At 40.9% G+C, this 16718-nt stretch overlaps 1 protein-coding gene across 2 annotated transcripts in view; it reads left to right on the top strand.

The window, feature by feature from the left end:
- Positions 1-16718, top strand: part of LOC135900381 (probable ubiquitin carboxyl-terminal hydrolase MINDY-4) — a 54761-nt gene that overhangs the window by 1769 nt on the left and 36274 nt on the right. The window contains exons 4-7 of one of the 2 annotated variants that reach the window (XM_070532253.1): positions 4575-4798; positions 11642-11920; positions 13590-13706; positions 15976-16067. In XM_070532253.1, coding sequence (XP_070388354.1) covers positions 4575-4798; positions 11642-11920; positions 13590-13706; positions 15976-16067 — 712 coding nt within the window. Of the gene's footprint in view, positions 1-4562; positions 4799-11641; positions 11921-13589; positions 13707-15975; positions 16068-16718 lie in introns of both variants that reach the window. The other variant, XM_065429855.2, reaches the window with a different exon arrangement.

The raw sequence follows: 16718 nt of genomic DNA, 5'->3' as shown, positions 1-16718 counted from the left end.
ATAAGCATCTAGCCCTGCCTGGAACGAACAGCCTGTGCCAGGTTATAACGTTGTCCTCAACATCTCTTCAATCATGATAGGCCTACTCTTGGTCAGTTAAATAACTGTTCCCTAGCACTATTATAGTGGAGTGTCTCTTGTCTACTACACTTTCAAGCATCGGTCTCTCTGGCAAAGGTTAAGATGTTCATTTAACTGATCAAGGGTCATTAAGCAGTCAGCGTTTCCAGCTTATGACTGCCCTGTTCTAAACAAAGGAAGCTTAAACAATGCAGCTTAACTGTAATACAGTAAATGAAAGAGTTTCGGTAATAGATTTCAAATAATGGTGTAGTGTGTTTTCCCTAATAAAAACAGCATATTGAACATCATCATTAAAAATAAGTACAGTTATAATGCCTTCTACTTTATGTGCAAACTAAGGATTCTATTGTGATTTGCATTTTTCCTTTTTTAAGTTTTTTTCCAAAGCAGAACATCTAGACAAATGTGTAATGAAGTTTGCCTTCTAAGGGCACTAGCCAAGGACCGAGTTGCCATATGAGGTCAGCAATCTGCGACTAACCTGCTCTGTTATGCTGCCTTTTACATTCACATTTCCTCGATAGACAGCGAAGCTATTTCCATGCCTGTTTACAAAAAATGAGTGCAGAGACTCGTGCAGATTATGGATAATTGGTAGCATGAATGGAAAGTGATAACAAGCTTTGGAAGCAGCTGCTACTGAATCATTACACACTGCTTGCAGTAAAATTCTGTTAACATTTCTGGGCTGACTTTTGATAAGGAACCACTGTCATTATGACATGCTCACCAGGCAATGGTGAGCATGTCATAATTCCTGAGGTCACATGCTGTTGCACAGACTCGTTTACCTAGGAAGTTTCTAGACGACATTGTGGTTATGCTCCTTGCATGCTGTTCTGATGCATAAAATTTGTAGGAAACGGTTTCATCTTATGTCATTTCAGAGTTATAGCACTACCACACGAATGTACAGAAATGGACATGGTTGTATGATCATACTATAAACTACTGCATCACGACTGCTGCACTTTGCCTTACAGGAGAAATGTGTGACAGTCCTAAGACATGACATTTTTGCATGACTTGCATGTACATGTCTGTACAGTGGTACATCATGGCTAAAACTCTTTGGTATGTATTTTGCTGAGATGTATGTTTCAGCTTATAACGGGCTGCCTATGTGAACCAGCTAAACATTTGATCACTTTAGTTTTCTGATTGTCTGAATAAGGCACCAAAACATACAATGTATACATCTGTGTAATCAGATTGAACCTATTAAAAGTTACTTGTGTTCTACATATAAATTGTTTCTGAAGTTGCAACACAAGCACCTTGTATAGCCAGAGAAAGTAGGCAGTCAGTGCTAAGGATGTGAGAGTGGAATAATGATGTGGCCCTGGAATAATAATTGAAGTATAGATTAAGACTGCTTATTCTTGAGATAATACTGCCATGAACATTTCAGCCTAATATTATTTCTGTAATTGTGTCACCAAGGGTACAGTTTCTTTCGAAGGACTACCTGCTGTTTCCTTCAGTTTTCTGAAATCCTCTTCATTTTGTGCACATATTCCTACACACATTCAAAACATTGACCAATGGCTGGATTGATCTGAACATCGCGAGTGATGAGTGTCCCTAAAACAAACAGAAGCAAAAAATTGGCGGCACTATCTGGTGTCAGGAAACAGTACTACGGCAGTTTACAATTGCCTCTAAGATCAGGCAATTTGATGAAATGTCACACTTTGGTTCGTAGTCGTACTGCACAATCTTGAGGGAATACTGATAAAATAAGTTGGCACTGTAATAGGCAGAGCATAGTGGGCATCGCACTGCACAGGTACAGCATCATAGTTTTGAGGGCAATTCAAACCATGTACAAAAAGGAAAAAAAAGCTGCAGGGACGTGGTATTGGCAACATTTTGCTTCTGGTAACTCTGCGGGTACAAGGCACATTCAATTAAATTTTCTTTGAATATCTTTTTGTGAGAAGCGCATTAAAGGGGCCCTGAAACACATTTTCTTTAACCAGAGCAGCACGTACCTTTCAAGGAATACATTCCTGCAAAAAATTTTTGAAACTGGCCTAATATGAACCCTGATGGAATTATTGCAGTGTTCACTTGCCCATTCCCCCTCAACCCATCGGTTCCTCTCAGCTGGTGCGTCAATAGCAATGTGCCGCTCATCACCTCTTTGTTTCTGTTATTTTTTCGGTGGGATGATTATGTTGGTTGGTTGCTTAGGATGGTGTCTCACAAACCACCTGTAGGTGTTAAGGAAGCAGGGGCAGGATGGGCAGGACATGGTCCCAACTGCTGTTTTGCTGATGCCTAAAATATTTGGATCAAGGTGCGTGTGTGTGCCCAAGGGCTAGCGTCTGTGAACCATCGTGTTTCATGTAATGTCATTGCTGACATTGCCCAAGGTGCAAAAAAAAAAGAAAGCAGGGGACTTGGAAGCCACAGGAATGAGCAAACAAGCTATAATGTGAGATGGTAAGTTCCTCGCTGAAGTCAGCAGAATAATATTTGACTGGCAAGTTCACGGTAGCATTGTCTACAGATCAGAATTTTCGTACCACATTCAGAAGGAGTTTGAGTGCATCTTTATTACTGGGTGCATTCAACAGCCTTCATAAAATGTGTTGGTGGCCCTATTAAATAGGTAATACAAAATAATTTTTTTTTGTTTATTTACCTCTATTACTATCATCCTCTAACAAAAATAATTATGTTGCCCAGTGTATTTTTATTAACCGTTTAAGGGATCTTCACAACCTCAGCTCATCGTGAGTAATCTTCACTTTCTGGTTATGATGAGATCACCTCGTCATGAATGTTTCACCACTATCTGAATATACTTTGACAAGCAGGGGCTGTCAAAAGGTGTTTTTCCATCTACAACATATAGGACAGTAGTCCTTCTGATTTTGGAACTTTTATTGAATATGATTCTGCATTCTCAATGGCAGCAGAAGTTCCTTGTGTGCTTACTTCGGTGATGAGTTCCTTTATGTTATTTGTTATTTTTTGGCTGAGACAAACCTGTACACATTAAATTTTTTGAAGTCAAGAAAGTTGGACAAGCATTCTCACTTCCAAAAATGGTTTCCTGTTACATGTGAAGAATTGTGTGCCTGTTTTGGCCTCTTAATACTTCAGGGCATTGTAGGAAAGCCATACAAAAGGCTGTACTGGTTGGGAACCACCTGATTGAATCTCCCACTTTTGGTGAAGCAATGCCTGGGGACTGATTCGAAATTTAATATTGCATTTTAAACATGTTGTTGAAGCGTTTCATAAAAAAAGATAAGCCATTGTGGCATCGTTAATTTTTTAAAAATGAGCTCTTAAAGAGGTAATAACATTCGTCGTGTAAGCACGTAAGAGTTACAGAGCTCAATCTGACTGAATGCAGCGGTTTACTGCAAAAAGGGGCACTGAAGAAAAATGTCAAGTTAAGCCACATTATCAGGTCTTCTGGGCTTCCAAATACGTCAATATCACCATGACCTGTGGCTTGGTAAGCTAGAAGAGGGTGCAAAATTTGGGTAACAATATTATTGTAAGATTCCTGCACCAACTTCCACATCATCGATATTGAGAGCGATTGCTTGGAGCTAGTTTAATGTGTGTCAGTTACAGAAGGTTATGCTGCATAGGTAAGCAAGGGCCATAAGGGCCATACCTGTCAACGTTCAGGGACTTTTCATGCATAAGAGTAGCCAAAGTGGAGATGAAACGAACTTCGTAATATCCCTCTGATGTTGTCAGTGTTGTGATTTTGGCATGAAATCCAAGAAAGGTGAGTTTGGATTTCATTTACTGTATTAATAATCAGCATTCTTCTGGGAAAAAAAAAACAAATGGAATTTTAATGTGATGCTGTACCAGTCAACATGAATTTAGTGTTTCTGTTTAGCATCCTTTATGCTGACAACAGGGTAAGTCATATTGTGGTCATTGCTCCATATCTGCTAACATTGCCCATGCACTGATACTGTTTGAGGTTTGTGCAACAGCAAGTTATAGTTAATGTTTGCACTGGTTCATGAAGCTCCTTGTCCAAAGCTTCTTGTGTATCATGCTGTGCCTCTAAAGGTACGCTCAAATGGCATTTTACCTGTGATAGCAACTTACATTTAGTTTTTACAATTGTTCATGTAATCTTGCCTGAAGCCTCTTATGTGTATAATGTCTAGTCATCCAAAAACGAAGGTAAAAAAAGGTGCAAAAACGTCAAGCGAAACCTCGGAGGCAACAGTGGCCTTTTGCCAAGTCCACGATAAATGCTACCACAATACCACACTGCAGCCAACTCAAAGGCTTAACCAATATGCCGAGAAGTCTCTCTGCTTTGCTGTGCAGCTATCACAAGTATTCTCAGCCACAGTTTTATGCAAAGGAGCTTTAACTTTTCTTATTCCGTTGCTGTGTATTGATGTGCGGTGCTTTTTTTTTTTTTTTCTGGTGAGATTGTATTGTGCCTGGCCATCGTAGACTATCGCTGGACACTCACAATGCAGGCAATTTCGCAGGCAGCAGCTCCCATGTGATCACACAGTCAGCCCTCCAGAGTGCTATGTCGGCACGAAGCGCCGAACGGAAGTTCACAGCTAGAGGACTGCACAGCGGGGAAGCACCGACCAGACCCGCCCATTCACTGCACTCCCCGAGAAGCTCAGCGTTTCCTAACCTGCAAGCCGAAACATGGACAGAGTTAGATGCCACGGTGCCACGATTGCAACACCCCAGCTGCGAGGTGAGCTTCCGCTTAGCTAAGGAGGATTATCTGCCTTCTTTTCTAAAACAGCGGTCCTCCATTTCTCGGAGGAACTCTAAACACAAGAAATCTAAACTAGCTAGATGAAGAGCTTATCCTGAGAACTTAGCAGACATTGTGTTTTTGCTGCAAGTAGTGCTCTGTTAAGCAAGGAAATAGCAATAAGGTTAAAAACAGCCATTCAGACAGTGATTATATCCTTCTTGACATGCTTTGGCACTGCTAATTTGCTTCGCAAAGCAGCACTGTTTATTGCCACTTCGTCTCCATTTTGACTTCCATTTGCACACACAAGCAATGTGGCTTATGCAGCTAATCTTGCAGTCTCAAGCAAACATAACCAAAGGTGCCGGTCTTTTTTTGTTTTTTTGTTATTGCCGACAGCTGCTGCTGTGCTGGTTCCCTGTGAGGTACTGTGGCCTCTTTAAATTTTTAATCACCGTTTCACTAGCCTAAGCAAGAGCCCCTTGTCAGCAGTTTCCCACATGTCACAGTTTTGACTGCATCACACAAATCAAAGATTGTACCATTTGATTGAAGGTTCCTCTTTGAAGAAAGCAGATGTCTATACCAAAAAAACGTTACAAGCATTGTGACAAGCTCTTTTAGTGAAAACAAGGAATGGTCAAAAGCTGTGTTTTAAAGCATGTCCATCTATAGTTTTTATACAGTATTGTGTGCTATAACATAAAATTTATGTATTTCTTACAGGTAATAGAAAGAAGCTATTTTTGTTTAGTTTATTTGTTTCTTTTTTCAGTTTCCATTTGATTTGTTGCTCGTAGTATACCCAAATACTTGTTTAAGTATTTGCCATATTTTTTAAAGGAAGCTTTTTTTTTCCCCCAGGTTAGTTTATGGCTTCCTTGGAGCATTTTCCTGGAAGTAAGGTTTAGGTTAGCAGCCTCAGTTACTCAGCCTGGCACACTAGTGAAGCAAGTGCCTTTACTTTCTGATGCAAATGATCAACCTTTGTTTGAAACTAAGTGAATGCTAATTTAACTTCAATGCAGCATGCAGTGTACATGCTGCTCAGTAAGGCATTAATTTAAGAGTAAATATCAGACTAGACTTGTTTGTTAGGTTATCCATTTTCAAAAACTTGCAACATTTGTTTTGCACCAAGAGATTACTTAGCACCACAGAAAATCACTACTGAACGGGCCACATCCTTCTTCCACCATTCAAACTGCTTGCGGGGCATAGGCTATGCACTCGCGTGTACTAGCATAGGCTATGTACTCGCTCATACTCATGCGCACTCACAATCACAAACACTCACTTCGTCAGCACTAACTCACCATCACCAACTTTCCTTCATACTCCTGTTAACCGGCACTCACTCCCACTCACACTCGCATTAACTCACACACACCCTTCATCTCTGTCTCATGCCTGCACAATAAGTGTGAAGCAGGTATAAGTCAGTGTACTCGTGTGTAAGTGCATGGACTTAAGCTGCAGGGAACCATTTCCGAGGATAATCTTGGAGGCCATGCTTTACTAGCTGTTACTGCCTGCTTTGAGTCAGGGCAAGGGACTCTATTAAAGGGACACTAAAGGCAAATACTAAGTCGACGTGGACTGTTTAAATACCATTCCAGAAACTTCGCAACGCTTTTTGTTGCGAAGTTTTTCTCGGCACGCAACGTTTCGTGCCAAGAAAAGACTAAGCTTACGAGAAAATGGTATGTGAAGGGTCCGAATACCTTTTTTGAAATTCAAATCTCCCGTCACCCAACAAGAGGAGTGGTAACGTTACATAAGCCATCACTGCCCTTTGCTGCCATCGGTCAGTAAAACGGTGCCCGGCAGACGGCAGCACCGAGCCAAGACAGAGCGGCGGATTCACCGCTGCAGCTTCGTTTTGGTCAAGTGCCTTAGGTCGTTCGGGCATCCCACGACATCACATGGAAGTTCAGTTCTCTGCTACTTGCATTTTGTAAGAGTTTTGCGAGCCAGTAAAACCAGCGCAGCGCTGTGCTATCATGAAAGTAGTGAAACACGAAAGCGTGGGGAGTGCAGAGTCGAGCGAAAACGAAACCTTTCGACCGCCCGCGTTGCTGTCAACAGTAATCTTAATAAGTTCTTTTTTCTAAACACGAAATGGAACTGGACAAGCAGCATTTTATTTCATCTCATAATGCAATACGAGGATGTTTTTTTTGCAATGAGTAGTTCAGTACTAGCGACAGAATTTAACTGAGGAGTGCTTTCGTCATCGGGCAAGTGCTTGAATGTCCAGGGGAAGTCTCTAATCATGTCTGATTTCTCAATTATTAAGGCCCTGTTCACAGTAATATTGACGCCTTAGACATTCTCGAGCACTAATCTATCACTTTAGTTTGACTTTGTATTTCCCTTTAGTGTCCCTTTAAATAGTGGTGACAGAGTTTTATGAAAAGGTAGCTACAGGGAGCTCTTTTGTCGAATATTCCTTAAAGCTGTCCATGCTTTATTTTATTTCCTGTTGAAATGCCTTAGCTATAATTTACCAGTTATAGATTGGACATACCACCATGGGAGCCTGTACCTTAAAGGGGCCTTGAAACACTTTTTGACATAGTATGGAAACATTGCCGATCTATCATATAGGCTCGAAATCAGCTGGCCCACCAATGCTATTGGCCGATTTCGTGATTGTGAGAGCATTCTCAATAATACATAATTTCTAATTTTGGGTTAAATAAATGTAAAATATGTATGCCTGTGATCTAAAAAAAAAAAACGAAAATATCATTTCATCTTTGCACTGGGCCTAGCTGGGTCAGCTGCGTGTGACTTCCAGGATGGCAGCAGTGTGCTGTGGAGCATGACTAGTCTACCGCAGCTGCCATGGGGCGTTGGGATGAGCCCTTTCATTGCTGTCGCACTTGACTCTTAGCCGGGGCTTTGTTCTCTTAGCTTCTCTTCTGTGCAACTTCCAGTGCACTAGCGGAGATTTATTTATTTATTTATTTATTTATTTATTTTAAATTTCCTTGCAGGCCTGTATGAGGCATTGGGTAAGGGGGTGTCACAGGAGGACTAAAAGGGTATATGTAATGGGTATATAACAAAACATAATGTACATACATTACTAATAGACAGTATAAAAATGTACACACACCATTTGATACAAACATTACGGCATTGCACAAAAATAATAGGAGACGGTAATGCACATATTAGAGAAAAGACAAAAGATTCAGTTCTTTCAGCAAACAATGTACAAGAATAGCCACTGCAATGTCATAGATAAAAAATACAATAATAATAAGCAAAATAATGAGCTTATAAACAAGAGAGCACACAGAATGCATGTAACTGAAAAACAAAAGAAAAGATATCCTGCATTTTGTTGAAATTAGGCAGTGGAATATGAACTTATGAGCTGTTGGAATTTATCAGGATTTGTTTCGGACAATGAAATCAGGAAGAGCATTCCATAAGAGAATGGCATGAGGAAGCGTAGACCAATTGAATGTGTCAGTGTTTCCATACATGCGCATGAAGCTGAGGTGATTGTGTAATCTGCGGAATGTGCAAGGTGCGATTTCAAGCCATAAGGAAGCTTTCCTTGTTGCATGAATGTACTTGTGAAATAATGATATGAGTGCAATATCAAGTCGAGTACATAGGAGCGGAAGTGAAATATCAAGTTTTATTTGTGGGATGCTTGAATTGTAGATATAGTTACATGAGATAAACCTAATGGCCCTGTTTTGCACTGATCTTAATAAGCTAATTAGGTTGTTATGATGGGGTGACTAATCTGGAGAGGCAAATTCAAGCTGGGGGTGAGCAAACATCTGATAAGTTAGCTTGTGGATATTGGAGGGCGAATTTCGTTGGTTTTGGAGTAAGTACCCAGTGATTTTGAAGCATTAGCACGTATAGCAGTAACGTGATGGGTCCAGGAAAAGCTTGGTGCGAGAGTAATGCCTAAGAACTTGTACGAAGTAGCTGTAAAATTTGGGTTATTGTTTATGTGATATGGGAAATTAGAGATTGAGTGTTTGTGAGTGAAAGGCATTACTTTGCATTTAGATGAATTTAGAGTCATTAATCAAGTGTTACACCAATACAAAATAAGTTTAAGGTCGTTTTGAAAAAGAGGTGATCATCGGGGGCTGGTTATAGGGTGGTAAATAATGCAGTCGTTTGCAAACATTCGCACTTGTGATGCTAATAAGTTATTGGGAAGATCGTTAATGTATATTAAAAATAGTAGCGGCCCAAGAATGCTACCTTGTGGTCGTCGGAAGTGGCATAAAAAAGGCATGAAGAAAGATTTTTAACGATTGTAAACTGCCAGCGATTAGAAAGAAAGTTCCGGAGCCAAGTTAGTGTCAGTGAATCTAATCTTAATGCGTTTAACTTTTAAATCAAGCGGCAAAGGGCTACATGATAAAACGCCTTGGAAAAGTTTAGGAATATGCTATCAATTTGTACAATATGATCCATGTCTAAATGAAAAGTCAGTTGTGAATTCTAAAAGCTGTCTCTCACATAACAAACCTTTCCTGAACCTGTGCTGATTAGTGGAAAAAAGTTGTTTTATTCCAAATGGTTGTATATGTGAGAGGCAATTATATGCTCAGGCATTTTACAACAAATACATGTTAGTGGCCGTTAGTGTTAGATTGGCCGGTAGTTATCTGGTGAGTATCTGTCGCTGTTTTTGAATATGGGAACTACTTTCGCAGTCTTCCAATCTGACAGGAACGCTCCTGGAGTTAGTGACTGTCTGAGGATGTGACATAATATTTTGCAGTAAGGCATAACAGTGTCTTTTAATATTTTGGACTTAATTCTATCAATGCCGCAAGAATTAGATAACTTAAGATTTTTTACAAGAGTTACAATGCCGTCGATAGTAATGTCAATGGCTGTCATATACTGATAGTCCAAGTTGGGAACATCAGGTAGGGTGGAATTATCTTCGGTACTAAATACACATGAAAAATATCTGTTGAAGTGTGAAGGACACTGATTGTCTGGAAGGGGCACATTTATTTATTTACAAATAAATAAATGTGCCCCTTCCAGACAATCAGTGTCCTTCACTGATTGTCTGGAAGGGGCACATTTATTGTTACAGATGTCAATGGCTGTCATATACTGATAGTCCAAGTTGGGAACATCAGGTAGGGTGGAATTATCTTTGGTACTAAATACACATGAAAAATATCTGTTGAAGTGTGAAGGACACTGATTGTCTGGAAGGGGCACATGGTCGCTATCATGTAAAGAAATGTGATTAGTGTCACAGTTCGGAGAGATGACTTACCAAAACTTTTTAGGGTTGGATTCGAGAAGAGATGGAAGGTCAGTGAAAAATATTTATCTTTAGCAGTGCATAAAGCGGAGTTGTAGTTTTTTAAACACTGATTGTATTTTTCTAAAGCGAATGGGGTGTCCAGTTGTTTAGCACTCCTGTATAAGCGTTTCTTTTTGTTTCAAAGTCACCGAAGAAAACTGGTGAACCAAGGGTTCGATTTATCATTCGATGTTGTGATTACCGGGATGTGCTGGTTTACTAATGAATGTAATTTATCTCGAAAGATGAAAAGAGGGGGTAAGTCAGGTAGCTGTGTGATAACTCCAATTATAGCCAAAGGATCTGAAAAACTTTTGCAGCCTGAGATTCACGAGACATCATCTTTTAATAGTGAGGTCATTCTATAGTTAGCCAGAAAAGTATTTCAGGCCCCCTTTATTAACGAAGTGATGGAATGAATCCTAATCATATGTTTAAATAGTTTTCTCACTTGTAAAAGTATATTTTCTTGTAAAAGTGATGCCTTGTGCATCCTGGAGCCCTAATTTATCACATTAGCTAGATTTAACATATTCATTTGGTGTTTCTCTGAAGGGCTAATCTTATCAAGTTATAACGATTTCAATATTTCAAGACAGTCTGAGGCAGAAGACGTGTGGGTGTTTTTCAGCATCATTGTATGTGTGAAGCTTTTGTTGTTTCACTTTGTTCTTTGGATGGGAAGCTGAACACCATATGGCCTGGCTGACACATGACATCACACGTGACTTGTCTGCTATGGCCTCATAGAAAAATAATAAAACATTTTAAATGACGACTGTGGCCTGAGCTATCCTTGTTTGTGGAGGTGGCTACAGGCACCATCGTCATAGGTCACTGCTGCTAAAAAAGAAAACAACATGAGATTTTAGTAATTGAAAAGGATATTGTGCTTGAAGATTACAAAAATGGTCAAGCAGAATGCAAAACACCATGACATTGAGGAATGTATAGCCTAATGTTTTCCTTTATCCATAGCTCTTTCAAAAGCACACAGTAACATAGCACGTTCAAAGATTGCACATAAAGTACATTTGTGCCTCACTCCTTTGATCAATCCTGTTAGATAAAAAAATCTGTCTTTTATATTGTTTTTTCTTTATTGCCTGAAAATTGCTGGAAATCGTTGAATGGCAGTGGGGGAAATGAATCATACATTTGGAGACCAAGGAAGTATCCATGAGCTTCACTTCCTAAAGAAAAACTCAGTGTTCTTCCACTCTGTGAAGAAGGACGATGAGTGCTTTACAACTGCTTCACTTCCACTGTAGGTCGTCCCGGCATTGCACTATCTTTGGGATTTTTTTCTACATGTGAACACGATAGTGGGGAAAGTAGCCCTTGACAGCTTCGCTGTAAAAGAAAATGGAGTACTGATTATCATTAGTGCACACTGCATTCAGCTCTTAGTGTTCAGACAATGCATGGCACCTACAGTGTACTCTGCTCTAACCAATCCGCTGTTTCATGAAGTACTGGACTTTGCTTTCTAAGATTTGCCCCTCTTGCATTTCTTACAGCCCAGCTCCTCAACATCGCCGAAGTCATTTCTTCTTCGGAGCCAGAGTGCCCCACGGCTGGAATTGACGAGAAGAAAATCTAACTCTGTGGTGGCCACTGGGAGTCCAAAGAATCAAACAAACAAAGACAGCACTGGCAAGGCTTCCCCAAAGCTTTCTGTGCAGGTGAACAATGACGTACAAGTGAGCGACGTCTCAGAACAGGATGCATACATTGACCCACTTGTAATCACTGCACAGCAGGCCACCTTCAGGCCAATAAGCCGACAGGAAGCCACTGTGAGTAGTGTGTTTTTGCATGCCTTTCCAAATGTGTCATCGCTCAAAAGCAAATATTTTACTTCACTTTCTTTAGGGTACTGTATATAACATCGATTGTCATGGACCAGTGTGGAGGATGTATGGCTATGCAGTAATTAAATTTACTACTGTTATCCAGTTAGTGGAGCTGTACAACTTAAACAAGGTCTTCATGATGGTGATGTGCATCTGTAACAAAACAAGTGAACAGAAAAGGGTGTCATTCTCTTTGACTGGGGCCCAATGGCCCATTTCTGGGCCTGTCATATGCCTGTAGAAGTGGCCCACCAAGGAATGCTAGGCTTCATGAAATAAGCATGTCAAATGAAACATGCATTTCTACAAGGTGAAAAATCTAGTCACATTATCATTGTAAAAGAAAGTACGCTCGTCGAATGTTTTTTCTGTCATACGTGCAGACAAAGTAATGCTGTGCACTGTCGGTGATCCGAATCTCTCGGGGAGCGGAAAGTAGTCTAATTGTACAAGAATCACTAGTGTGAGAGGTGCAAACCAAGTCAGCAACGTTACCAGGAGAACCGTTAGAGAAAGACATCTCTTGCACGCATGGCACCTACTGTTGCAAGCTGGTGCAAGTTTTCCCCACTCACCCAGCAGTCATGGCGGTGGTTCTACAATTCACATCGTCCATCGCTGTGAGGGAGAGCATTTGGTTTAACCAGTGTTTATTCCATTGTACGCTATGCAGTTCAACTGAGCAATTTATCAAATTTGCATCATATTTAAATGGTAGCAGTCATGATCGTATCATCGAGATTCCACTGTACAAAGCTTAAAAAACCAGCAGTTGTGTTGACACACGTATGAAGGAGGATAATATAGTAATTAAGCCAGTCATAAATGTGCCATAACATTGCTGCAACATTGTTCACACAGTGTTGTCACACCTATGCTGACTCTGGCCATTTTTTCTTGCATCATCAGTGTGAAAAACTGTGCTGTTGTTTAATAGGATACCTTTAAGCATGGCTCTCGTTCCTGGAATTGTCAAGCCTTTCACAGCATGATTTTATAAATGCATTGCAAGATATGTCTGTTTATTTGAGAGGTGTAATCAACACCTCAGTGTGTCAACATTGGCCTCGGATGCTATACTATGCATCTGTCTTCAGTAAACTAAAACCACTAAGGAGAAAAAGCTTCATAAAAGCAAAATACGATCTCTGGAATCTTTGATATTACAATCTTTGATTGCAAGCCAACTAGAATGTTGTGCAGACCAACGTTACGCGACTAAACATGTCGAAAGTTAGGGCAATGTAGAAAAAGAATGCTTGAGATTTTGTTTAAGAGTGCAAAATTGGGCTAGCTGGTTCCTGGTCAACTTGACCAATAATGCTAATTAATGGACAAGGAAGACAGAGGCACTGTCTATTAACTGAGACAAGTGGGGCAGGGGAGCTGCAGGTTGGATAGAGGAATTCACTATCATCGCCTGATCGTTTGATCCTGGTGTCCAGCCTTCTTTTGTTGTCCTGCCATTTGTGCTGTTCACCATGAAGAGAGATCACATTTTTAAAGGATTCTCGTTTAGCCAGTTTTCACAGCTGTCAGCTTATGCTGCTAAATTCAGCACCCTTTAGTCATGCAAGCAATGTGATGAAAACATGTGCTACTCTGAATTCAGGAACTCAAGGAACTGTTGTTTGGAACTCGAAATGGAAAGTTTGGAGAGGAGTGGGCATCACAAGGGTTCACTTTCACAAAGTCAAATGCTGTCCCATATGGCCTGCTACAGAAAAAGGTATGTGGTTTTTGTGCCTACCACTGCAAACATGTTGCAACTATACTGAAAAAAAGAAAAAAGAAAAAAGAATACTATGTGCCTTATATAGTTTCTGTGCAAACCATGCAGAAAATGTAAATTTGGGGGTAGGAGGGATCTATACAATTTCTGTAGGAATACAGGAAATTTAATAAACAGTAGTCAAGGGTTGCGCCAGGCTGGAAGCAATATTTTAACAAAAGAACTTATCTTCATTAGGGCCCTGACAATGGGCCCTTTGTTGAAGAATTGCCTCTGGCATGAGACATTCCTTGTTTGGCAGCTGTTTATCGCTTATCACAATAAACCTGTATTGTCAACCAGATAAAGATAAAAGGAGCGTAAGTGGTCATACTGAAATTTTGGGGTGTGCGGTAACGTACCGTTCCAGAAGAAAAGAGGTACATCAAGTTACTATATTTCTGTGAACCTATCTCTAGTTCATAACGGGAAACATGTAGGTATGACAGTACATTTTGAATCTTTTTGGTAGAGAATGGCAGATGTGCCGACAATTCTTAAATTTTCTTTATCATATTTTTAGAAATTTTCTTTATAACTTTTTTAGGTAGTATATGCAGCTTTTGTTTAGACATGTGGCCAATGCAAGCATGCTCTAATGCTTGCTATCAACCATGAAGATAACCCTTTTGTGTATTACACACTGATTGACCACGTGCAGCAAAATGTAATTGCATGCTGCTGAGATATTGATCAGTGATTTCAGCCTTACACACGTTTACCACAATGAAATGAACTGTCCTAAGAAATGCACCCATTTTATGTGACACTTGCCAATAAAATGAAAGAAAAGAGTTGCTGTTTTGCCCGAAAGCGAAGCATGGTTAAAATTAGCATTATAGAACTACACAATGTAAGCTTTGTAGATTTATCGGCTGTATATATTACAGTAAACATTCCAGCATGGTGTCACAAGCGTACGTGCAAACATGAACAGCTGCGACTCCACCGCAAACACCCACCGTCACAACGCTGGCATGATGAAGAACACCCGCCTCGGTGAGCATTCTTCATGCTGCTGGTCACTTCAACACGTCTCTGAAACTTGAGACTGCGTGACCTCCTGCACTAGACAAGCGAGAAGACGGCACACTTGAAGCAACTGACCATCTCAGTTCGCTTAGCCTTTGAATGCTGGTTGGTTGTTGCAGGTTGTTGCAGACTTCCTTCAACATAGACTGTATGGGTCGTGTATGCTCTCAGCAGCGTGGACAGCCATGTGCAATCATGGTCGGGCTAGAGGAGGAGACATAACGTCAGGAGACACATACTCCCCTGCTCCTTAGCTCACGCTTGATTATGTAACCATGCACTCAACTCCTCCCTTCTTCCCTCGTGGGAAGAAGGGGGGGAGTTGAACATGCGGGAGGATGTCACCCATTAAGCTGCCATCCTTCTCTTCCCACCCTCACACAATTTTCCTCACACATGGAGCATACCATGCATGGGGTTGGATTTTATTGCACTTGCACTTTACACGAAACCTCACAGTGATAGTGGAAATCCACCTGGAGTGTCCATGTGTAATTGCTATTGCAATAAAATGTCAGCCACATGCAAGTATACAAATACCCCTGGGTGCCAGTTTTAAGCTCACTCCAGGTATTAGAGTAAGTAATAATGATTAAGCTTTAGGTCCTTGTTCATAAGTGCATTGCACTGTTTGCTGTGGCCTCCTTAAAGGTGACTATTTCTCAGCAGTGTTGGTGATTTCTTGCTTTAGCATTTGGCCATCCAAGTCAGCCCCTTAAGTTGGATCACAAATAGGATGCACCGAAGCTAAAAACTATACATTTTTACAAGGCTCAATTTCTTCTCACCATTTATTAAGCTTACATCAGAGGCAGCACACAGTTGTACAAAACAGGCAGGTTCCAAGACAGGAAGAAGGACCACATAAAGTAACAACATGAAGTGGGTACTCAGGTACGTGCTAGGTTTTGTTCCTTTGTGGCAGTGAAATTTAGCAAAAGATTCTCAACAATCTGTGCTTCTGTCTTGTGTCCTGAATTAGTTCCATACACTCAAAATGCTCTTGGTCACACTCCTAGACTAGTTTACTGGTATTACTGCCAGCTGTCCCGAGAGTACTCATAACTCAGTTAGTAGCTTTTTCATTCACTTGCCTTGGTCCTAAAATTAAATAATCACATGCTTTTCCCCTGCTTTGATCTTGTTATCTTGTCTCCCTGCATGGGAGCATTCATTTTTCTCATTCTTTCCCCAGGGAGGACCATGTGGCGTCCTTGCTGCAGTGCAGGCCTACATGATCAAGGAGCTGCTGTGGCCAGAAGGAGGTCTACAGAATGCTGACCCAAGGTAAGGGAGCCAGGCTGTACCAGCATAAAGTGTGGGGCAATTTGCATAAATTAATGATCATGCACCTTTTACGCATCTTTATGGGAGGAAGCTGCAAGACATCACTATCAGTTGTTTATTATTGTGGGCTCCAGGCAACACCCTATGGGTCACTCGGCCAGCCATGGCTGCCAGAAACCTAGACCAAGATAGCCGAGCACACTGAGCTTAGGCACTATAGTATACTTTGCATCTGAACTATACACTGCTTGACTGCTGAGTCATCCTTAAGCAGGTATGGTCACAGTTCTCAGGCATATGCCCTCAAGGTGTGATGGTCATACTGTGCGTGGCCATGTTGGCCAACAGCACCCCTGCAACGTACAAGTCCAAAATGCAAGTGTCTGGACTGGCACTGTTGCACATGCACAGCTGACACAAAAATGCAGGGGCACGTCATTCCTTCATCAGCCACACCCCTGCAACATTGCAGGGGCACTACATGTCCGTGTTTCAGTTCATGTTACTATAGCACTGACTGAATCGTGCCTGTCCTTAGTCATTGTGCGTCCATCTGTGTCTTGCATGTGCATTGCGTGACATTAGGTGCTGGGTTTAAGGTCAGTTAGATGTGAACCGCAGGCGCATGCATGTGACTTGATTATATGCAGC

The sequence above is a fragment of the Dermacentor albipictus genome, chromosome 1, assembly GCF_038994185.2.
Source record: "Dermacentor albipictus isolate Rhodes 1998 colony chromosome 1, USDA_Dalb.pri_finalv2, whole genome shotgun sequence".
In the NCBI taxonomy this organism is placed as follows: Eukaryota; Metazoa; Arthropoda; class Arachnida; order Ixodida; family Ixodidae; genus Dermacentor; species Dermacentor albipictus.
This window is presented reverse-complemented; position numbering and strand designations above follow the sequence as displayed.